General features: G+C 31.2%; 4 protein-coding genes and 1 pseudogene across 12 annotated transcripts; 3 read left to right on the top strand and 2 right to left on the bottom strand.

Annotated features, from left to right (window-relative positions):
• Window positions 1-287: 287 nt before the first annotated feature.
• LOC106385799 (metallothionein-like protein 3) lies at window positions 288-1,114 on the top strand. The gene is made up of 3 exons (XM_013825697.3): window positions 288-536; window positions 717-764; window positions 845-1,114. The coding sequence occupies exons 1-3, from the start codon at window positions 487-489 to the stop codon at window positions 942-944; spliced, it is 198 nt and encodes a 65-aa protein (XP_013681151.1). The 5' UTR covers window positions 288-486; the 3' UTR covers window positions 945-1,114.
• Window positions 1,115-5,156: 4,042 nt separating this feature from the next.
• On the bottom strand, window positions 5,157-8,070 carry LOC106385801. Of its 9 annotated transcripts, XM_022699538.2 has the most exons (7): window positions 7,572-8,057; window positions 6,690-6,814; window positions 6,575-6,619; window positions 6,248-6,341; window positions 5,994-6,131; window positions 5,829-5,895; window positions 5,157-5,681 (listed from the first exon to the last, which is right to left on the bottom strand). In XM_022699538.2, the coding sequence occupies exons 1-5, from the start codon at window positions 7,657-7,659 to the stop codon at window positions 6,058-6,060; spliced, it is 426 nt and encodes a 141-aa protein (XP_022555259.1). In that variant the 5' UTR covers window positions 7,660-8,057; the 3' UTR covers window positions 5,157-5,681; window positions 5,829-5,895; window positions 5,994-6,057. The 9 variants fall into 9 exon arrangements, 5 of the variants coding, with proteins under 5 accessions (XP_022555259.1, XP_022555261.1, XP_048609059.1 ...); XM_022699540.2 differs by lacking the exon at window positions 5,829-5,895 and having other exon boundaries at window positions 7,572-8,060; XR_007321426.1 differs by having other exon boundaries at window positions 5,157-5,895; window positions 6,248-6,619; window positions 7,376-8,048.
• Window positions 8,071-8,590: 520 nt separating this feature from the next.
• LOC106385803 (proton pump-interactor 2-like) lies at window positions 8,591-12,486 on the top strand. The gene is made up of 7 exons (XM_022698186.2): window positions 8,591-9,604; window positions 9,692-9,868; window positions 9,965-10,111; window positions 10,193-10,387; window positions 10,477-10,575; window positions 10,653-11,176; window positions 11,218-12,486. The coding sequence occupies exons 1-7, from the start codon at window positions 9,266-9,268 to the stop codon at window positions 11,531-11,533; spliced, it is 1,797 nt and encodes a 598-aa protein (XP_022553907.1). The 5' UTR covers window positions 8,591-9,265; the 3' UTR covers window positions 11,534-12,486.
• On the top strand, window positions 12,272-20,675 carry LOC106384324 (squamosa promoter-binding-like protein 3). Its single transcript, XM_048749514.1, has 5 exons — window positions 12,272-12,405; window positions 12,656-12,707; window positions 13,096-13,182; window positions 20,290-20,432; window positions 20,504-20,675. The coding sequence occupies exons 1-5, from the start codon at window positions 12,272-12,274 to the stop codon at window positions 20,673-20,675; spliced, it is 588 nt and encodes a 195-aa protein (XP_048605471.1).
• On the bottom strand, window positions 19,449-24,172 carry LOC106385802 (annotated as a pseudogene).
• Window positions 24,173-24,869: the final 697 nt, after the last annotated feature.

The following is a 24,869-nucleotide window of genomic DNA, read 5'->3' as shown; positions in this document are numbered from 1 at the left end:
AGACGTAGTATTGTCGGTTGTCATATCGTCTATGTAATCTTTCTCATAATTGTAATGCCATAATAAATCAGCTTTAAAAAAAACTGACACATCATATCTATTGAAAAACAAGTTAGTTTCAAGGTTTAATGTGTTAGTATAATTGGTTTGATGGTTTGAAGCGTGAATTTTTGAGAACTAAGATTTAAAGTGGTACTTTTTTACACTTTTATGGTTTAAAATGCGATTTTACCAAAAAAGAAATGGAGGAATAATGGAATATATATATAGTGGGAAAAGAGTGAAATGGACACGAGAGGTTGGCAAAGAAAGGCTTCCCTTCTCCGTAACCCAAAAATATTCGGTTGTCACATAAACTTGCAGAAATTCTCCACTCTCTATCCATCTATAAATTACATAACAATTGAAGTATACAAAGCAGAACAAGCAACTCAAAATACACACAAGAACTCAAACAACTTCAGTTAAGGGAGAAAAAAACAAATCATGTCGGACAAGTGCGGAAGCTGCGACTGTGCTGACAAGACCCAGTGCGTGTAAGTATCCTCTCTTTCTGTTTAACCACTCTGCAAAAAAAACAAAAACTTTCAATATTTGTTGATGAATCTGAACGTCTTCTTATGCCCAAGAGACTAAAACCTGTGTGTTCTTCTGTTTTCTTATACTATGATCTAGAGATTGTGATTGACCTATGCTTTCTCTTTATATAACTGCAGGAAGAAGGGAACCAGCTACATCTTGGACATCATCGAGACTCAGGAGAGGTAATTATAGATGATGGTTATACGCTTATGGACTTATGGTGATGGTTATGTTGATGATGATTTTGATTTTCTTTTTGCAGCTACAAGGAAGCCATGTTCATGGACGTTGGTGCAGAAGAGAACGGGTGCCAATGCAAGTGTGGATCTACCTGCAGTTGCGTCAACTGCACTTGCTGTTAACTCATTAAAAAGCTCCTAAAATACAAGCCATTTCTCGTTTTACTCCTTTTAATCAAAATGTAATATGAATAAAAAGTTGACGTGAGCTCATGTCTCTCTTGTATGGTGTGTGATGTAGTCGGTTTATGGCCCCTTATCCTCTAATAAATCATACTCCATCCGTTTCAAAATAGTACATGTTTTAAAGTTTTCACTTTTTTTAATAGAACATATCAAAACTTACTTAAAAATGCATAGTTTTTTGTAATTTTATATTTCATACTCCTTTTTAAACTAATAAGACTTAAAAAATGCAATTAATGTTTTTGAACTTCACAATTTCTCATTATAAGTTGACAAAAATTACATTAGAAATATAAAATATGTATCTTTTTGAAACAAATTTTTTCTATAGAAAATACATCTTTTTGAAACGGAATGAGTATTATGTGTATATTAGTTTTCCTTGTCTTGCCTTCATGCCCAAGAATCTTTCAATTTAAGCTTTGTTGACTTGATTATTATTTCATTACTGACTAATTAATAATCCCCCTAATAGAGCTGCTCTTGACCTTATTCTTAACCATTGTATTCAACGAAAATGTTCAATGTATGTATTTATTGAAGAACCCTTTGACTCTGAAAGAAAGAAACACATGAACGTTTTGGTTCGGTTTATTGAACAAAAACCAAGAAATACCAAACTGAACACAATTATTTGGTTAACACAAGAAATACTAATATCATATGCCTATACATTTTGGTTCTCTTCTCAAAGTTGCAAGTGCTCAAGACATTAGTGGTAACCATGTGGGACTCAACATCAACTCCATGACTTCGACTGTCGTACTGTCGCTGCGAACGCTGGCTACTGGGTTCAGAAAAGAGTCGGGAGAACGAAGGTTTGGTCTTTTAGAGATGTGGATCTGAGCAGTGGAGAGAGGTTCACGGCTTGGGTTGAGTTTAGAAACAGAGACAATAGTGTTAGGGTTACGCTCGCGCCTGAGAACATGAAGAAACCTAAGAGACCTTTGTTCCAAGGTCCGAGAGAGCTTAACGATGTTCTTCTTCAGAACAGTTACGTTGGTTATGCTGGTACGGGACGTGGCGTTGAGCGTCACGACATTTGGAGCTGGTCCTTTGAAAACGCGGCCATGGAGAACTAAACCGGTTTGGTGTTTGTTCGGTTTGGATAAGTATCGGTTGGTTTGTTTATGCTAATTGGAGTGAATAATTAAGGTTTCCAACTTATAAATAAATAAAAAGCTATTTTTGTGGCTTTATCACATCTCCAATCCTACTCCATTTTCGACACCAAACTCAATTTTAGAGTAAAATCTTTTTCAACCCCACTTTATATTTAACTCCAAAATGAAGTAATAGTAATCTTACTCATTACTCTATTTTAGAATTGAACTTTTTCTATTTATGAAATGGTCCTTTTAATCTTTAATGTTTTTATTTCATACTTAAAATAATATAATAACATGAAAAATATAATACTCCGCAAAAGATTATTAAATAGTTTACATTAAATATGCATAAACTCATAAAATTCAAAACTAAGAATAAATAATATAAAATAAATATAATATAATATAATATAATATAATATAATATAAGTAATTTAATAATTTGGTAAATTGTTTTCGAAACTACCAAAATCGGTGAAGTATTATTCAAATGGAATAGATGAGTTTTTTAATTTTGTGGGTCAAAATTTTGATTGATAACATTTGTACTTGTTGAACTTGATATATGCACAAACAATGGGATCCAATACATAATTCAAATTACAAAACAAAACTTAGTTTTTTCTTTATGTTCTTTTAATGCATATAAATATTTTTGAATTAGAAAATTGCATCTGATAAAAACTGCACAAATTGAATTTGGAAGATAATCTCTAGTTGTATTTTTAATGATAAATATTTAATTTAAATGAAATATATTATTATGGAAATTTTGTAAACATAAAATAGTTGGATTAATTGTTAAATTTTTATAAGTTGAAGGTACTACTAACAGTTATTAACTAAATAAAAAAGTATTTTTTGGAGTAAAAAATGAAGTAAAACTCAATTTCATTTTGGAGTAATACATCGGAGATGATGATATGACTGTGTATTTGTGATTTAATGTTCCTTGTATTATGAAATTGACAATGAAATACACTTTCTTTCCGATTATTACTGAAAGAATAGGCTTCTACTCAGTCAAAACATGTCTAGTAGTCTTTCTAACGAACATTAAAACACTACTGGTTTTGGTATGCGATAAGGCAAGCAACTATGATATTGACCAACTTAAATTTTTTAATGGGAATGGATTTTTTAGGAAAACGTTATGGGTAAATAATCGAATCACGTCAGTGCAGTAAGTCAGAACGTTAGAACGATCGTATTTATGTCAATTTATGGTCAATTACATGCTTTGTCAGCATTTAATTTTATGATCTATACGTTATTAACTTAATTAAAATATTTATTGAATAAAATAAATATTGATTGTGACTGGAATGATTTTTAGTTGTAGAATGTAAATTGTGAATTTATCTATTGTAGATTTACTGTAACTTTGTAATTCATTATTCTTTTGTCCTAGAAATCAATATCTCTACAGTCATATTTTAATTGATATCTACAGTCATATTTTAATTTTCTAAACATTTTTTACCATATATTTTTTTAAAAACTTTATTAGTTAACATTTATAGCTTTATACTAAAATCGTGAGAGCAATACTTCAGTATTAAACTTGTTGATTTCAAATAGTTGAGGATTTAAATGTTCATTTTCTCATAGAAGATTTTGGCTAAAAAGAGTTTTTATTTACTAGCCAAGATAAAACAATGGAGTTGATTGTATCTATTACATATGAATTCATAAAAAAAAGTCAACAGTTAACTTATATAGTAATAAGAGTTGACTTTGACCATCATAAATTAACCATTATGGTAAGAATTATAATTTTTCATGTTAATAAACATTAAGAACTATATTTTCTGTTCAAGTAAATATTATTATATAATATATTAACTAGTAAAAATTATTATTTTGAGTCTTGAGAAAGATGAATTATATAAATTAATGGGAAAAGCTTACATAAGATCTTTAGTAAGACTAGGGTCTTTCCCGGGCTACGCCCGGGTTTCTTCTTATAATTTATAATTAATTTTAACTTGTATTTTTTTGTGTAAACATATATATTATATCTACTAAAAATATAATATACACACATTTTTTTTTTTTATCCAACGAATTTCGAAATGAATAACTCATGGGTTAATTGGTAATGAAGGTAGATATGTTTTGGACAGCTATTTTCTTTCTAAAGCCTTTTTTTAAATCAACTTTTCTATAGAGTTTATTTCGTGATTTGGAAATAAATTTATAGCAAAACAACTAAAACCAAAGAAAAAAAATCCAAGGTCTATTTTCTAAAGTAAGAAAAAACTAAAACTACAGAATAGCAATCAATCCCTCACTCTTTGTTGTTTATTTATTATTAAAACTAATTGAAAATGATGAGTAGCCAATATTCTTAAATTTTAGCTAAAATGTATTGTTTCATATAAAACAATTGTTAAATCCACAATTGATTTAAAACTTTGTTATATCTTTAGAATTATTGATTTTACTTTTTCAATTTCTACGCTCTCTACAAAGAAAATACAAACTGACATATATATAAACGGGTTTTTACGTTGTTTATTTCAAATGATAAATAATTCTGTCTGTATGATTAATTTACGGCTATACAATTTTGATTTGATACACTAACCAAAATTCTTTAATTAAGGAGATTAAAAACGATTTTTTTTACCTGAAGGCTAAGAATAGTTTTCCGATCAAATTTCAACGGAATTAAGAGAAATAAAATTGTTTTGCATGATTTCTTATTAAAATAGATGATTTAAATTGGTTATTTTTAACAAAACGAAACTATTTTATGATAAAGAATAAATTGAATAAAAATATCAAATGACAAAATGCTATGAAAATAAAACATAGACCAAACTAATCCAAAGAATTTTTTTTTTTTTGAAAAACACCACCCAGAAATTGATTTTTAAATTGTATAAACCGGACCATCACCCTGTAGATTGGAAACACTACCTCTTCTCAAGCACTACAGAAACATATATTATACTCAAAACTTAGGAGTATAATATGGGAGTTGTGATGCCATGCAAGTACATATAGTTATGCAATGAGCATGCCAGAAAGCATGTTAAAAAAAAGCAAATTTTATTCTTAAAAACAAACTGTGTTCTAAACAAAATTCTTAAAAACAAACTCTTGTTAGTGTGAATAGCTATACTGTATATGTTTTCATCTTCTCGTATTGAAAATAATGTCTCAACCTCTTTGCCACTCTTCAAATTGAAAACTATTTCTTTATGAACTGGTTTTCATTCAAATTGCATGAAAAAAAAAACATAGTAGACATAGTAGTGGGGCTCTAAACCGAGCTTGGAAGGTGTACGTTCAAGCAAGAATTGGACCACAATTTCTCTCAAACTTGTCTAGATCTTCCCTCATGCGCAACCTCCTGGGCGCCTTGTTCCAAAACTTGGGCCTCTACAATATCTGTGTGATATATACCTGAACAAAGTGCCAGAGGTCAAAGGAAGAAGCGTTCGAACCATCCATTTCCTTTACTTTGATGAATAAGCTCTGAGCTTGCGGCCATAGATTCTCTCTATGACCCATGAGAAGTCCATGAACAACACCATACACCTGATTGTCAAACAGCCTGCACTGATGCATCTTCAAATTAGAAGTACTATCGGAAAAAAAACATGTCAACAAAAATAAGAATCATATCTATCCTAACAATAACAACTGGGCCTTATCTTTCACTCGTTAAACTTCAAGTAGAGGATTCAAAAGAGGGAAAAACCACTTGCAAGCGTTCAGAACGCTGAAAACGTAACTACCGCTGATTCATCCCATTCCTTTCTTCCAATCTAAATCTCAGAAACCAATTAAGTAAACGATAGACAACAATATTGTCTGAGGAAAACCAAAAGCAAAAAAAAAAAGAAGAAGAAAGTAAACAAAATACCTTTGATTCAGATCTGAGCTCGATAATCCCTCTAGAAAATGCATTGCAAATTTCCGGAACCACATTACCAAAGAACACACGTAGTGAGAGGCGCTTTCTCTTCTGAATTCTTGTAAGCCATTGATTGCTTGTAAAGGTCTGTTTTCGCACATCAAAACAATGAAAGAATATCTGAATATATTAAATTTCCTCACATCAAATGTGAGGTTCCAAAATAATTTGGCGGAAGATATAAGAGTCAGCATATCAGCAACTTTGAAACCGGCTGCCAAGGCACGTGCAAATAACATTCTTTGTTCTTTCTGCAACACTGTCTTTCTTGTCTCCATCACTTTCATGTCTTGAATTCTGAAAAACGTTTCCATATTACCAATCAGTTACTTAAATACTCACTTTCTTAAGCAAATAGAAAAGAAATATCTTTCATGCGAAGGGGTAACATCGTAGAGGACAATAGCCTGCTATCTGATCCACATTCTCAAATATTGGTTAAACTGTAAGTCTGTAAGATCAAAGGGCCAAGAGGCAAACAACATCTTAATGACTGGCATATAGGAAATGTGGGCATCATTAAAACATACCTTCTGTACTCTTTGATCCTTTTGTCGTTGATCATCATCCGCCGACTGATACAATCCAACGTTAAAACTGTCAACTCACCGAAAAAATTGTATATAAAAATAAAAGCCTACTTACAACACTTATTGCCACTTCACAGTTGTTTTGGATACCAAATTCTTCCTTGATCTGCATTATCTCAGTTTTCATAGTGTAAACACGTGCTAGGACATCCAAGTTCCTCACTAATAGAACAAACCTAGCTATAACAAAGAAGAAAAGGAGTCTTGATTTCAATCCACATGTCGTTTAAATATACTGAATATGTATTAAGCCATTCAACAATTAGTTTAATTAACCAAGATGCACTGTCACATTCCTCGGGCAAGAGAATAATTGAGTTGCCACCTTATTTAAATTGATCGTGTGATGTCTACATCGAGTGAGCAAGGAAAGGATCCAGAAACCCTGAAGCTATTTTCTCAATTTTTCTATTAGGTGTTACCAACAGATCACACCTGATTCATTTCGAGATAAAAATTAAGACTTTACCGTTTCTAACACAAAGCTTAACTAAACATTATGGATCAATCACCATTCAAATGGATTTTGATCTTATCAAAGAGCCCTAAAATGCAATCTCTAGACTTTCACATGACAATAAAATTTACGGTTTCGAACACAAAGGTTAGCATCTTATGGTCTTAACTAAACATTTTAGATCAATTAAAGAATAAAGAGAAAGGTTATGTTCCCCGGCTCGGACAGAAGTTTCATCGCAAATCTTGAAACTTATCAGATTACAGATAGAAAGAAAAACATACGTGATTTGAGCCGCCAGCGAGTAAAAAAACAACAGCATTAAGGTGGATGTTCGACATCAGAGAGTGTTTTTGACCAAATTGGATTGAAGCCTTGAGATAAATGATTGAAGAACTAAACGAAGGTTATGGTAACCCAATAAGCAAGCCCTTTCGCCGTGTTTCTAGCCTCACAGAAGTAGATTAAACGGGGTCTCACCTCTGATTCCAGTAAGCAGGGAGAGACGTCGCAAAAAACAATTGAGCCACTGGAGACTTCTCGTTGATTCAACCGATTTCATCGCCATTCCTGATAGTGGTGCTATTGTTCGGAGGATGAGTTTATATAAGGTGACAAACAAAAGGATTTGGAACTATTGATCTTCCTATTAAAGAAGTAAAGAAACAATTTTAATGAGAAAGAGTGATTGGAAGCCGACTTTACTCTAGAGAAACGAAGAGGTTGAAGAAACGGATGGATTGCTCCGAAGAAGATGTAGCGGAGTCCGTCAGCCTAATTAATTGGGCCAAGGACTGTGAAAAACATGGGCCGAATACAATATATAAGAATTCATGGCGGGTGGTATTTTTAGTGGACTAAAATGAAATGTGATATGGCACATTGGTGCTCTGTGATTGGATGATTATTTTGAGGACGTGGACACTCTCTAAATACTTCATATTCTTCTTTTAGTATAGTGTTAGATACAAAGAATATGGTGATGTTGATTTTACAAGACAGCTCATAATAATGTAAAATATTGTCAAGCGTAGATTTTTTAAGATGATATATTCTCATAAGATAGATAAAATTATCTATTATAAAATCGTCTATGTAATATTATTTATATTTTATAATAACATATTTAACCAACGTTTATAAAAGTAAGATGATAATAATGATAATAATAAAACTCTTTTTTGGCAAAATCTTTTATATATTACGTATGAATTCATAAAATAGGAATATAATATTATTAATTAGTTAGTCAACCCATAAACGTCAATTAGTCAACACATAAACGCAGTAATCAACTTATATAGTAATAAGAGTTGACTTTTGACCAAAACAAAAAAAGTAATAAGGGTTGACTTTGACTTCCCAAACTAACCATTATGGACAGATGTTTTTTTTTCTTGTCACTAAACATTTTAAGAACCTGCACTTTCCTGGTCAAAAATATATATTCTATAATTCATAATGATGATGATAATTACTGTTTTATTGTCTGTAATTAAAAGAGAAAAAAACCTTTTTCAAATTTGGTTAGTTAAATTACAAGAAAATATTTATCTCCTAAAAGAGAGTGGCTAAATCTACATTTCCTTGAAATGATTTTTATAGAGAATCTTTTTATAAAGTATTGAAGACAGAAGATTTTATTAAATAGAAACCTGTCTGAGCCGATCTCTCGTCTTCTCTCTCTCCATTGATAGAAAAGAAAAGAAAAAGTCTCTTTCTCTCAGTAGATCTTGGACAGAAGCGCACGACATACACCAGGGAGAAGCTTACAACTGTTGAGAACCCATATCTTCCAAATATCTTGCTGTACAAGTTATCTATATTTGCAAGATGTCAAGGAATGATGTGGAGTACAGTTAATAAGAACGAGTCGTAACGGCGGAGTAGGAACGATTTAGGTTACTATTCTTAGATAATCCAGGATCCGAGATCCGTTATCCGATTAGATTTTCATTTTTTTTCTCTTCAGACAAAACCCTAAAATACTCTGAAGAAACTGTCTGAAACTCATTTGATTTCTAAGGTAAATTCCGACACCTTTCTTCTTGTCAAACACTGTCTTAAATATTTCTCCTCGATTCTGTCGTTTTCTTCTTCAGATTTTTGTCTCGATCTCAGTTTCATTGTCACGGTTCTTACAGTGATCCTCCTCTGTACAAGAACCAAACAAAATGAGCGCGCAGATTGTACTGTGTGATGGCTTTGAGGTGGTTTCTCCGCCGGAGATGAACGACCTAATCCTCTTCGGAAGCGACCAATCTAGTGGCTCAAACTGCGGCGAATCAACGGTCACCACCGAAGAAGACGGCACTGTTTTCTCCGGAGATAGCTCACCGGGAGGCGCAGCTGAAGATGAATGGCCTGAAGCTAAGCCTTTCTCCTTCTACTTCGTTAAGAGACCAGCTTATGATGATCCCCAGATCAAAGCCAAGATCAATGAAGCTGATTCACAGATCTATCACTGTAATAAACTCCGGATTGATATCTCAAAAGCTCAGAAATCCGAAAGGGTAAGCCTCCCTTTTGGTTCTTTCTTTGATGCCCTAACCATGTTGCTTGATGTTTACGTTACCAGATTTTTCTTTTATTTTTGCTAGGCTGAGATTTCGTCTCTGTATGCTCAAATGGAGAGTTTGGGTCCAAAATCAGAAGGATATAAAATGGTTTTCGAAGAGATGAAGAAGGAGTTTGATACTCTACATGAAGCTCTACGGAATCAACGGTGCTCTAGCAGTAGCCAGCTTAGCTTTTCAAAGGAGGAACTCAATCATCTTGTAACTCAAACACTCTCTTTAAACCATTCCTTTGTGTAGCAATAAAATGGTTTTAGTTTTGCTGATTGTAGACATGGTTCATGTTCGTGGATGCAGATCTACATAGCACATTACGTTATTGAACATGGAAACATTGGTTTGGAGGAAGAACATTGGGTGCTTAAAGAAACCGAGAAGCCTAGTGAGATAGTATTAAGTGAGGATTCTCTTGTAGAGAAAGAAGCTTTCATACAACGTCTCAAGGTAAGCTCTCTAACGATCTAAGGAGTTTTACAAAACATTGTTGAATCTAATAATGTGAGGGTTTGTTTTTGGTCCCATCAGTTAATGGCTGTGGAAATGAACGAAGTGAAGAAAGAGCTTGAAGCCATTACATGGAACATTAACTTCTTGAGTGACAAACTAAGACAGATTCAGAACAAGATCATGATGTTGGACGTAGAAATGGCACACATACTTGAGCTAAGAGACAGATCATATGAAAGGATTAAGATGTTGAGGATACAACGAGACAAAGGGGTAAAGATTCTTTTGTCTCTCTCTGTTAGTTTTGCTTAATAGATGATGATCTCAAAGATGTAACTAACATCGAGTTATCTCTTTGTTAGAATGCTGCGTGTTTCCAGAGCCTTGCTGTTATGAGGAAAGCTAAAGAACTAGCTGCCTCTGGAAATGTTAGAGATCTTGAAGTGCTCTCTAGCTCCGAGGTTTGTTTATTTCATCTAAGATCTTGAAGTGAATAAGACTCAAGCAACTTGTTCTTGATTCTGTATTTTTTAAACAGGTTGATAGATTCATGACTAGTTGGAACAATGACAAGGCTTATAGAGATGATTACGTAAAAAGAATCTCACCATCACTCTACGAAAGACAGCTGAGCTTAGATGGTCGGATTAGAGATCAAGAAGGTGAAGCTCCGGTTGTTCAAGAAAAGCAAGCTCTAGGGAAGAATAGAGAGGAAGGTATGGTGGTAATGCACAAGAGGAACAGAGAAGAGTCCAGCTCCAACTCGTCTCAAGATGAAAATGTAGTCACCACTAAACAAAAGAAAGAAGTGAGGAAGACGGTGATAGACTTCAACAGGTCAAGTGATGAGGAGAGTGTAGTTATAGATTTGGAGTTCCCGGTGTATGAGAATCCGAAAAAAGAAGCAAAAGAGGTTGATGAAGAGACTTTGAAGGAGAGGAAACGAGAAGAGCAGATAGAGAAAGCTAGGTTAGCTATGGAAAGGAAGAAGAAGCTACAAGAGAAAGCTGCTGCCAAAGCTGCTTTAAGAGTTCAAAAGGAAGCTGAAAAGAAACTCAAGGCAAATTATATTATTATTGTCATCAACTCTTCCTATTCATCATTATGTTTCTTAACTCTTTCTTTTTTTTTCAGGAGTGTGAGAAGAAAGCTAAGAAGAAAGCTGCAGCAAACTCTTCTTTTGAAGTAGACCAATCACAAGAAGTAACCAATGAGCTGGAGAAGGTCAAGACTTCAGCAGTTCATAGGTCGTTGTTTCGAAAGCAGAAAAGTTTCAGGTACAAACACCGTGGGAGAGGAACAGAAGCTCTCCCTAAAGCCATCCTAAACCGTAGAAGGGCACATCAATACTGGGTTTGGGGAGTTTCATCTGCTGCACTTGCTCTCGCTCTCTCCGTTGGCGTTTTACTTTTAAGGTGAATTGAAGGAAATAAAGACACACTAAAAGGGTATTGACTTTATCTGGTTGGAGAGGAGGAGCTGCTTCATAGACTTTCAAAGTTATCTTATAGTGTCATAACCCTTAGATGTTAGTTTGATATGTTTCTTTTAATATTGTCTGAAAAACAAGAAACATTCACTTTATAGTGAACATTGTGGACTGAAAATCCACTTAATAGTTATTACAGTCAAGAAACTTGACTGATTACATCTCCTAAGAAATTACAAATAATATCAACAAATCTCAATTTCTCTGTCTTGTTACATGTGACATAAAAGCTAAATCTAGTTCTTGCAGAATGGTGCAACAACTAGTTTGAGAAGTTTCAGTATAGTTTTTCTAATGCTCCTCTGCTTTTACTTAGTCTTTCTTCATCTTTGCATACGATAGTTTCGACTCTTTGGTTATGCCCTTGTGTTTGAAATAGAAGTACTTAGTGATCTGCAAGAAAGCCAATCTAACTCTTGACGTGTGGGAAAAGTAACTATGTTTAAGACCTACGTGCTTACTGCTTATTGTAATCTGGCACAATCTAACGGCCTAAATGGGCCACAATTACGTGCTTTACATTGTCCACGGGTGGCTGGCCCCGTCCTCCACCATTCCACTTACTTCCGTAAGGTTTGGATCTTCCTTCGCTAAGTACTTCATTGGCAGTTGAGATAATGTCGGAAAGCAATAGATTCAGTAAAATCAAGTAAGAAAGAAAAGTAACTATGTCGATTAGGTTCTCGGCGAAGAGACTCGCGACGGTGTCTCAAGAACTCATGGCGGAGATGTCTCCGGTTATGACCTTCGACAAGCTACCACCAAGTTCCACCGCTTCTTCACCGCATTTAAGCAAACGGAGGTATGTCCATGAAATATATCATTTGTAGGTAACATTCAAATGATTAGTTAATAGTTAGACCAAATAAACGTTAATAGTTAGTTATACTTCTTCAAACATGATTTGTTTGTTGCTCTCGAAGATTTATGAGTGAACCGTTGTTACATTCGATTTCAATTTGCTTTTATTAGCTAAAATGAAAAGAAAAAAACAATGAACTAGTTTGTTTGTAGATAATCTTCAAAAACTGCTTGTATATAAACATAAATAGGCATTCTCCTCTCTGTATACTTTTGGTCAAAAGAGAGAATTTACTAAGCTGGGTATTGAATCAAGTTCAATTGAATTTGAAAGAATTGATGGTTTGTATGATTCTAGTGTTATATAGTGTTATCTAATTATGTATTTCATCAGTTTTAAAAATGTTTGTATTATTAGATTAAATATTTGTAATGATTTATATAAAATATAAAGAATTAGTTTGTGTCATTAGGTTGAGATTTAAAGATATTTTATATCATTTATCTATCTAAAATTATTGATCACTATAATACATTAGATTTGAAAATTTCATTATAAATTTAAAAGGTATTTTCTTCAATGATGTCTTTAATCCAAATTGAAGATGAAACTCTTAAACTGTTTTCCTTTCAAATGTACCTATAAAAATTATTTTGTGTTTTTCATGTGTATCTACATTGGTGGATTGAGCTTGAGGAGCCGTCAGAGCTTGAGCTTGTGGAGCTTGAGCTTGTGGAGCTGGAGCTGGAGGAGCCGAAGGAGCCTCCGGAAGTGCTTGTATAGGAATCAGAGCTTTCATGGATAAGAATAGTTAAAATAGTTTTTTTTGGATTTGGTTGATGTATGACTTTTTCTAGTTATGAGAAGAACGCGAAAGCTTAGTGGAAACGTAATTTACAAAGAAATAGATGATTTATAGAACAATGAAATTGCAAATAAAAATTACCTTAGAACTGAATGCAATATTATAAAGAGATAATATCTCGTAAAATATGTTCATGAGTTTCAAGATGATACTGCACTAATTATGTATTCAATTCAGACCCAATAATTAATCTTTTTGAATATTCGAATAATCAGTAAAAAAGTAAAACAAATACCCAAAAATCTAAAGTCTGTAAATGTCCGCTGAATTAACATTTTATTCAAAATGGAGGTTGGGGAGCAACGGGACGTTCAATAATTATAACTAGATTTTGATCCGCGTTTTTCTTTTTATTTAGAATAAGTAAATTTTAAAAATTTATAATACCTATGATTATGTAACTTTTGTTATTTTAAATCTATTATATTTTCAACTATATTATGTAATGGGTTTTTAAAGAAAAAATAAATAAATAAAATTGTGGAGTCAACCATCCACACTGCTTAGCAGATGAACACAAAAGAATCTCATCAAAGAAATAAAACTCACATTTGTTGCTTTGGGAAGATTAGAGGGTGGCACAGTAGAAATCTCATCAAGCATGTCACTGCTATTTTAAATGAAATGTTGTAATTATATTGATGACTTTATAAGCTATCGTTGCTGTTTAAAATGAAACCCATAAAAAGCTGCCCTTTACGCTTTTACCAATCTGTCTACGAACGATCAAGCTCTCAATTTGTTGTTTGGAGAAGATCAGAGGAGGGCACATTAGAAATCTCATCAAGCATGTCAATTTTTTAGTTAAAAAAAAAGGGAAAATTGCCAAAACGAAACATAAAAACAACATAGTTGTCCCTATGGTATAAAATCATATTTGTCCATTTATTCTCCTTTTTATCCTTTCCATTTCTGAAATTTAATGAAATAAATAGTTTTATGAATCCAAAAAATATTAAAAATATAAACAATTAATAAAACACCTATATACACAAACATATTTTTTTTTTGGTTAAAAACTTGATAAATAAAATTTTAAAATTACGTTCCACTAAAAGTAGAATTCGTCTTCTACGGAAAATGGGTTAGTAGAAAACGAATTTCAGAATAAACAAGTCCATCTACTTTTTTTAGAAGAAACAATCTAAAAATTATTAAAATTCTAAATATGGGGAATGTGAATTCTACTAATTGTAAAGATCGCTACTTTTCTTTTGAATGCAGTTTCTACTTTTATGAAGTATTCTAAAATTTCGGGTATGCGAAATCTAAATTTAACACCAACGTCTACAAAAAGTAGAAATTGTATTCAGAATTTTTGTCATGGTTCTACACAGTGTAGAAAGTGCATTCTACAGATAAAAAACCAGTTTTTTTCCGAAAATTAAGGAAGTTTCAGTTAAGAAAATATTCTAAAAATATTATAATTTCCTAAAACATGTCCTGGTCGATTTTCTTTGTCAAAATATCAAAAAAAACGATTTTGGCTTTTCTTCTTCATCAATCTATGATATCTCCATAATTTGTCTTGTAATTTTCACAAGCTCTTGTTCTATAATGCATATCTATACAATATGTGGTGTTTGGGAATTTAGTGCAAGTACGGGATGGGTATTTTCGGCTGATGATAAAGGGGGTAGGCTACTGTTATTGGAATCAAGTTCTACCTTAGAGGATTTTAAAAGAATAGTTTTGGAGGATTTTAGAAACCAAATGCAATTGGGTTAGGGGATATTTTTATATGTGTCGTGTGTTCTTTTTTAAAACAATATATATTTTTACATTTTTTTCCTTCCTAAAACATTATGGAATTACCTTATTTTTTTTATCTTTTTCTATTAAACTTTTTATAAATGGTTTTAATTTATGTTTAATTTGATTAAGGAAAGGTTAGTTTTGGGATTATGAAAAATATTATACTATAGGGACAACTTAGTGATGGTTTTATACCATAGAGACAACTATGTAATGTGATGAAGTAGTTAAGTGGTAATATACACGCTTAAGGTAAGTAGGAATATTCGATAGGTTGGTACAAATAATTGCAATATTTTTTTAATTAAAATTTAAAATACAGTGGCACTGATATATATACTTACAAAAATAAGAGAAATTAAAAAAATATTTTTTTAATAGTATGGATATTTTTTTATTAAAATTTAAATGCAGTGGCACTCATGTAAATACTTATAAAAAATAAGGGGATTTACAAAAAGGTACTTCAATTTTAATAGTGTGTCGATATTCTTCACTTCCTGTGGATTAATATGATAGCATCTCTTTTTTTTGTAGGGCCAAAACTTGAAACAGACACCGATCACTAAATGAATACAAATTATCATACTCTACCATTTTTCACTTTGTTCTTGACAAAATTACAAAAAAAAATACAAAAGCTTACAAAACGAAAGTAAAACCCATATAGTTTACCTCTAAGCATATATATACTTTTGATGTGCTAAAACATTTGTGTTTCTAGTGAGGACCAAAATTGGAAGATGGAGAGAATCAAAGGGAGATGTGAGAAAAGGAGGGAAAACATTTATTTTGTTGATGTGTCAACAAGTGAAGCTTTGTCAACCTACCAAAATATTCGATAGGTTGGTACAAATAATTTCAATATTTTTTTAATTAAAATTTAAAATACAGTGGGACTGATATATACACCTACAAAAAATAAGAGAACTTAAAAAGATATTTATTTTTTAATAGTATAGATATTTTTTAATTAAAATTTAAATGCTGTGACACGGATGTAAATACTTATAACAAATAAGTGAATTTACAAAAAGATACTTCAGTTTTAATAGTGTGTAGATATTCTTCACTTCCTGTCGAGTAATATGATAGCATCTCTTTTCTTGTATGGCCAAAACTTGAAACATGCACCGATTACTAAATGAATACAAATTATCATATTCTACCATTTTTCAATTTGTTCTCGACAAAATTACAAAAGAATACAATAGCTTACAAAACGAAAGTAAAACCCATATAGTTTACCTCTAAGCATATACTTTTGATGTTGTAAAACATTTGTATTTCTAGTGAGGACCAAAATTGGAAGATGGAGAGAATCAAATGGAGATGTGAGAAAAAGAGGGAAAACATGTATTTTGTTGATGTGTCAACAAGTGAAGCTTTGTCAACCTACCAAAATATTCGATAGGTTGGTACAAATAATTTCAATATTTTTTTAATTAAAATTTAAAATACAGTGGCACTGATTTATATACTTACAAAAATAAGAGAACTTAAAAAGATATTTATTTTTTAATAGTATAGATATTTTTTAATTAAAATTTAAATGCAGTGGCACGAATGTAAATACTTATAAAAAAAATAAGGGGATTTACAAAAGGTACTTCAGTTTTAATAGTGTGTAGATATTCTTCACTTCCTGTCGATTAATATGATAGCATCTCTTTTCTTGTATGGCCAAAACTTGAAACATGCACCGATCACTAAATGAATACAAATTATCATATTCTACCATTGTTCACTTTGTTCTCGACAAAATTACAAAGAATACAATAGCTTACAAAACGAAAGTAAAACCCATATAGTTTACCTCTAAGCATATATATACTTTTGATGTTGTAAACATTTGTATTTCTAGTGAGGATCAAAATTGGAAGATGGAGAGAATTAAAGGGAGATGTGAGAAAAGGAGGGAAAACATTTATTTTGTAAGCTTTGTCAACCCAACCCAACCCACCCCCCCCCCCCCCCCCCCCCCCCCCCCGGGAAGCTTTTAAGTCATAGATGATAGATTCAAGAACATGAGTACAGTTTTGCTGATGAAACCTTTTATATCTTCTCTTTCAGTAGCCACTACTTATAACTACAGTTTTGCTTATGAAACCTTTTATATCTTCTCTTTCAGTAGCCACTACTTATAACTATATACTAGGATAAGACTCGCGCCTTGCGCGGAGTTAAGTTATTATTTTTATTATATTTTGGAGAATGAAACAATAGTTTGGCTTCATTTGGATTAGGGGTGTTTAATCCAGATATCGGATTGGTTTCGGTTCGGTTCGGTTTTTTTCGGTATTTTGGTTAGTAAAATATAACTACTATTCTAAATCCATATTTACTTTGAATTTAATCTTTCACATACTTTTGAAAGATTTCAACTCGACAACTAAATTGATCAGCCAATCTTGTTGCTTTAAATCATTAGTATTTATATATATATATTATTTAGTTTGAATATTTATTAAATAAAAATTCATATGCGTTATATTTTATGATCATTTGTAACTTATTATAACAAAAAAAATAATCTATTGATCACAAAATTTTCAGAGTAAGAATCTTCAAAATTTCTAATAATATATAGACGTTTTGAAAAATTCAAAATATAACATATAAGAAAAAATATAAATGTTTTTATTATATATTTAATGTGATTTTTTAATATCTTTTAATAATATAAAATTTTAAAAAAGAACTAAGATACCAAAATTGTTATCAAATATTTATTATTTATAATAATTAATTTTCATATATACGTTAATCATATTAGGTAATTTCGTAGCTTCTAATTAAGGAAAGTGCAAAAACAAAATTTGGTAGATTATTTATCAATTCGAATATTCGATAGTTAGTTTAATAAAAAATATAATGTAAGTTAAGATGGACCAACCTATTTTTTTAAGAATAGTATATTTTATATAGTCATTTATTAAATGAGAATTTATAATCATACAGTTCTATGATCATTCATATCGTTTTATAACTGAATATTTAAATCATCGATAACAAAATTTTCAATGTGAAATTTTTAATAAGTTTATAATTTATAAATGTTTTTGAAAATTCATTGAAAGTTTTAATATTAAAATATTTATGTAATCTTATGGTATATAGTTTAATCTATATATATATATATATATATGTTTTATTATTAAATGATATTTTTTACTCATATGGTTTTAAAATCATGTGTATCTTCTTATAATATTAAATAAAAGTTCATATTACTACAATTTTATGATCATTTGTAACTTATTATGACAAAAAAAATAATCTATTGATCACAAAATTTTAAGAGTGGGGATCTTCAAATTTCTAATAATTTATAGACGTTTTGAAAAATTCAAAATATAACATATAAAGAAAATATAAATGTTTTTATTATATATTTAATGTGATTTTTATATCTTTTAATAATATAAAATTTTAAAAAAGAACTAAGATACAAAAATTGTTATCAAATATTTATTATTCATAATAATTAAATTTCACATATATGTTAATCATATTAGGTAATTTCGTAGCTTTTATTTAAGGAAAGTGCAAAACATTTTTTGGTACATTATTTATCAATTCGATAGTTAGTTTAATAAAAAGTGTAATATAAGTTAAGATGGACCAACCTATTTTTCTAAGAATAGTATATTTTATATAGTTATTTATTAAATAAGAATTTATAATCATACGGTTCTATGATCATTCATATCATTTTATAACAAAATATTTAAATCATCGATAACAAAATTTTCAATCTGAAATCTTTAATAAGTTTATAATTTATACATGATCTTGAAAATTCTTTGAAAGTTTTCATATTAAAATATTTATGTAATCTTATGGTATATAGTGTTTAATCTATATATATATATATATATATATTTATTTTATTATTAAATGATATTTTTTACTCATATGGTTTTAAAATCATGTGTATCTTCTTATAATAAAAATGTTAAACCATTGATCATTAATTTTTAACATAATAATTTTAACAGTTTTAGTCATTTACTGTCGTTTTTAAAAATTCAAAATATAACATATACGAAAAAATCTAAATTTTACTTTTATAGCTAATTTGATTGTTTAATTTATTTTAATAATATAAAATTAAACAAAAAATGATGGAGGAGATATAAATTGTTATCAAATCTTTATTATTAAAATCATTAATTGTCATATATATATTAGTCATTTATAGTAATTCCGTAGGTTTTATTTAAGGAAAGAAAATAGCATATCATATCATTATATCATATAGTTTGACCAACTTATGTATCTAACAACATATAAAAATCGAATGTGGACCTACTTATTTTTCAATTGAATGTAATTGACTACCTAATTGAGTGTCACCTATGCATTGGGGCCTATTTTAGTTAGTACAAAATTGAGGTTACATCTTTTCAAATGTTTCTCAATTAATATATAGGGGATCTTTCATAAACTGTTGTAATGTATAGGTAAAAAAAGTAGCAGAGAAGCTTGAACTGTTTATTTTATTCTCACAAACAGACAAATAGGTTGGAATAGAAAGAAAAAAAAAAGTAGAAGAGCAAATAGAAGTGGTGACGATTTCATCGTACAGAGGAAATGCCAATGTTTTGTTTCATGTTCTGATTCTTTAGCTGGTCCAAACTCAAAGACTCTTTACTTGTTTCAGTGACCAGTAAGACTTATGAACAATTGAATCTGCAGAGGTCTCTCTTCTTCTCTCCTAGCAATTCAAAGAACAAAACAAGATTAAAACAAAGTAAAGGATTTGTCACTTTATGGTGGTATTATTATGTGAAGAAAATTTCTTTTGAGCAGCTTAACTTTAAACCTTAAATATCAGAGCATCTCTAGCAAAATTTGTTCTAAGTGTCATTTGCATTGACTTCCTACGTAAAGTGACCTCAACTTTTTACCACATTTTAATCTGTGATTGCACTCCCACTAAATATAATCTTTTTAGGTAAAAATTATAAATGTCTAACACCGGAAAGAAAGAATGATAGAAAAGTGTGCAAGCATCAACTAAATGCGATTATCTGCCATGGTCCAGAACAGATCAATTATTCATGATGCATCAATCAACGACCACAGACAAAGGCAAAGCTGAAAACCAAATACAAACCAGCATGTAATCAAAGAAGGCAAGGTAGAAATTTAAACTGAATATAACAATGTTTCCTCTAATCCTAACCTAAAATGATCCTAAGCTAACATAACATTTGCAGCTAGAGATCCTAATTAACACAGATCTCCTTCCCTTGCAGTTGTGCCAGGTTGATAGGTGCACTGCTAACTTAACTGAGGCTAAGCAGTATTACCGCAGAGAAAAACTCTGGGAAGTTCATGCAAAGGCATCTGCTGTAACTGTTGCAGGCGCCAAGCAACGCTTTTGTCAACAATGCAGCAGGTAACATTAATTTCTTCCGGATTATCAAGAAAAAACATTTTCAGTTTTGATATATTTGGGTGTTTGAGCAGGTTTCATGAGCTATCAGAGTTCGATGAAGCTAAAAGAAGTTTCCGGGGGCGCTTAGCTGGACACAATGAGAGGAGAAGGAAGACCTCTGGTGACAGTTTCGGAGAAGGGTCAGGCCCCATAGGGTTTAATGGTCAACTGATCCAGATCAATAAAGAAACAGGCTATACATGAAACTTCCTATTATCAACGCATCATTCAAGCGAGCACAGATCAGATAAACATATATAAACACATCAACGGCTCGCTCTCTTCTGTCATCCACTTCTATTTCTACATTCTCTTATTATCCAAATAATTGTCACATAACCATGTCAAGAAAAGTAACTCGTGGTATTGACATCGAATCATACTCTTGCGTCAAATTATGTTTAGTGATCTTGTTTGTTTCAAGAAATGATTATAATGTGTTTGTTTACTCTCAAGTATCAGCTTGATCCTTGTCATGTGTAATAATGCTAACTGAAAAGGCTTATAATAAAGGTTCAAGGGCTAATAGGAGCAGAAAACTAACCGTAACTGAGCTCACTGAAACTTCACGACAACCACTGAGATATCATCTGAGCTTTTTCTTGCAACAGCATCCTCTGCAAGGCGCTTTGCTGCAGACTTTGCATCTTTTATACCCTTAACCGAGTCAACCGCTTCTTGGTTCGACATGACCTAAAAGATTCTAAATAATCAGCCAACCATACTAGTGAATCGCTAAGAGTAATATTACGATAGAACGAAAACCTTCCAAAGTCCATCACTAGCTAGGATAAGAAACTCTGCATCATCATCAATGACTTCCATCGTAACATATGGTTCAGAACTCAAATGCATCTTCAAACTCTTATCACCAAAGGCCCTTGTCACAGCCAGTTGACCATCAACTCTAGGAACGTCCCCTGAATGTTTTCAACACAAGCAAAACTCAAGCATGTGCAACAACAAGATCGCGGACTACATTAACCAGTGTTCTAAAAATAACAAAACGATTTTTCTAAAGTTAAAGAAAAATTGGTTTAGGCGTTAAAAAAATCAATATAGGCGTCCACCTAAACATTGATCCCATATAAAGCGCCTAATTAGTAATTAATGCTTAGCGTTTTTTTGAACATATTATATATTAAAACAGAATTCATGACTTTGTTCATGTGTAATTTTTTTTTTTTGGCTCATCTTCTAGAAAATTTATCAAATTTTACATAACTTAATAATCATATCTTTTAGTATCTTTATCTTTTGTTTAAAATACAAATAAATATTGTTTGAGAAAATTCTAAGAAAATCTTTTCAGAATCAAGATAATTTTTTTTTGAAAATTAATTAACTCAAATCTTAATTATCATAAAATATAATTAGAATTTCAAATTAAATTTATTTTTGATTGATGAACGAAAATTAAATCATATAAATATTTTAATTATATTTTAATGATAATAACAATTTATATTGATTAATTTTCAAAATACATTTTATAAAGATCTTTAAAAGGTTTTGTTAGAAAGAAATATTCTTTCTGTTTCAAATAAAAATATTTACTACAAAATTAGTTTGTAAGTACAATATATTATAGTTTCTCTTTTAAAAATATTTTTTGTTGTTCTTAACAGTATCTCAAAATATTTCTTCTCTATTATGTAGGTCCAATTTAATTTAACTTCCATATATAAATTTCAAATTTAGAAATAAAACCATAAATTATGTTGGTAAGTTCCATATATTTACTAAAGCTAATAATATAAAATCTTTGTAACTACTTTAATAATGATATATATTAATTTTAAATAGAATTATTATTATGCATTGATATATATCCAGTTATCGTTTATAAAGTGAAAAATAAAAATTATATTTTATTTTTATATATTTTATAATAATAATAAATCATGTTAAGATAAATTACTAAATTGAACAAAATATGATAAATTATATTAAATTGATAAATTTTTAAATTTGTTTTTTCATAGATATAAGTACTTATGTTAAAATATGATGACATAACAGCTTAATATTTGCAAACTATATAATACATGTATAAAAAATTTGCATATCTTAAAATTTTGTATATACAATAATATATTATCTAAAATGAATAAACATAAAAAATATTGCTAAAAGAAAATCCAGTTTTGAAGGACAGAATTTAGTATAAATTAAACACAAAATAATTTTCAGATATGTTGTTTCATGCATATAAATTTTTTTCAGTAACTAAATGCAAACACAATAAAACAAATATATAATAAGAAACGACAAATGCATGTGACGATTTTGAAACAATTGATTAATTATAACATGACATTATTGTATTTGAAATAGTTATATAAATATTTATATATATATGATTAACGTTAAAAATGTATACCACCAATGATCTAAAATAAATATCTATGTATATAAATTGAAAAAATATCAGCGCGGATCAAGATGTAGTTGATATTAAATGAATAAGATACCAGGAAAGTTTGAGACGAATCCGCCTCTGCTCTCTACTTCATCCTTCTCCATGTTAGGTTCATGATCGACAGAGAGTGGCTTGGCAACACCACTTTTACAAATAACAGCTCGAGAGTCTCCAACGTTAGCTACCACCAGCTTCTGACAGTTGATTAATATAGCAGTCACAGCAGTGGAACCTCCTTTCCCCAAGTCAGAAGCCTTGTCTAGAATCTTAGTGTCTGTTATGTAATAAGCTTTCTTTATCGCTTTCTCGGGCTCTTGCCAGAAATTTGGCTGCATGCATGCAAGCTTATATTATAAGTCCATATTCTCAAGATTTACATGCGCGCAGCAGGTTTTGAGAGATATTAACTTACCTCTTTCAAGATGTTGTCAAACAAATGGGAGCATAAGTAGTCAGGAATCTCGTGGCTGAGATGGCCATCGAAGATAGCAAAGAGGCCAAGCTCATTGTCATCGACTTCTTTAAACTTGGCAACCACGTAATCCTCCATCTCGTGGAGAGCTTTCCCTTTCAACAAGTGGAAACCGTGTGTTATCTGCTTTGACATCTTGCTCTTTCCCTTCCCTGAATCTGCTGACGAACCAAGCCCAACTTTCTCCTATTATACCAAAGATAACAACAGAGGCGAAAATATTCTTATTAGAAAGACAGATTATGTTCATGTATTGAAACCCTAAGTATATATAGTTTTGTATTTGGATCAAGAACCGTAAGCTTATGATGCTTATCTCAGATTCCAACAAGCTTATCTGGATCTTAGGATCTCACGGATACATGGAATCTAGCTACTTTATAATGGCTAGGTTGTTAAAATCTCGAACCGCAAGCGATATTTTCAAGTAACGTGAGGAAGAAGAAAGAACAGAGAGTTTGAAAACCCTAAGGATATCAAGAACCGTAAGCTCATCTCCAACAAGCTTGTCCGTATCTAACGGATACATGGAATCTAGCTACGTTCGACGACCGATCCGCTAAGAAATATCTAATCAAATTAAAATGGCTAGGTTATCAAAATCTTGATACCGTAAGCGATTTTTTTCAGGTAACGTGGGAAATAAGAAAGAATCGAGACCTTGACGGTTTCCTTCATCTTGTGGAGAACTTCCTTACCGGTCATGGCTCGAAGATGAGAACTCGATTGTAAATGTAATATGTTGATGTAATAAAAGAACAAGCGTAAATGCATGTAACATTATCTTGTTCTAGAGAGCGAGAGAGTGTCGGGGAAGATGACACGAACGTCATAAGTTGCATGTCAGCTTCCACCGCCGCTTTGTTTGCAGCTATGACTGACGTTTTCGCACCACCTTTGACTTTTTTTCTTTTTTTGCTAAACATGTAACTAATAATAAACTGCCGAAAATGTTTCTGTTGCATGATTCTCTTTACATGGGCAGTTAAATGGGCTCAACTATTTTCGATAAGCCTAATCTATTTTTCGAAGATCACCGTTTCTCCTACGGCTAACCGGAAGCCTTGTTCTGGTATTCCCTCTTGGGTTTGTGACTACATCTTATAATATAAATTATAATATAAAGTAGAAGTTAACTCTCTTCTAGAGAGGACACGTCACTTAATACTATCACCAGAACATGACACATGTCCAATTTTCCGCGAGTTCTGTTTAATTCACCGAGTTCTTGGTGGGCTTTCAATAATAGTGGGTTGCTATTCTGTTTTGTAAATATCCCAGCCCAAAAGAAAGTTTCAGCCTTCTTCGCCAGAGACGAAAGCTAAACTAGGGTTAGTCTTCTTCTTCCATCTCCAGATCAACAATGAAGATAAGCATGTCGAGAGATATGAATCGTCGGGAAGAATCACTGTCTCAAGCTTCTACTGTGCCGTTTCGTCTTTGGTTCTTACGTTACGAGTGATTTGATTCATTGAATTTAAGAAACTTCTTAACCCCATCAACG

This window comes from Brassica napus, chromosome C3 (genome assembly GCF_020379485.1).
Source record: "Brassica napus cultivar Da-Ae chromosome C3, Da-Ae, whole genome shotgun sequence".
In the NCBI taxonomy this organism is placed as follows: Eukaryota; Viridiplantae; Streptophyta; class Magnoliopsida; order Brassicales; family Brassicaceae; genus Brassica; species Brassica napus.
The sequence above is the reverse complement of the archived record's forward strand: the minus strand, read 5'-3'. Positions and strand labels throughout refer to the sequence as shown.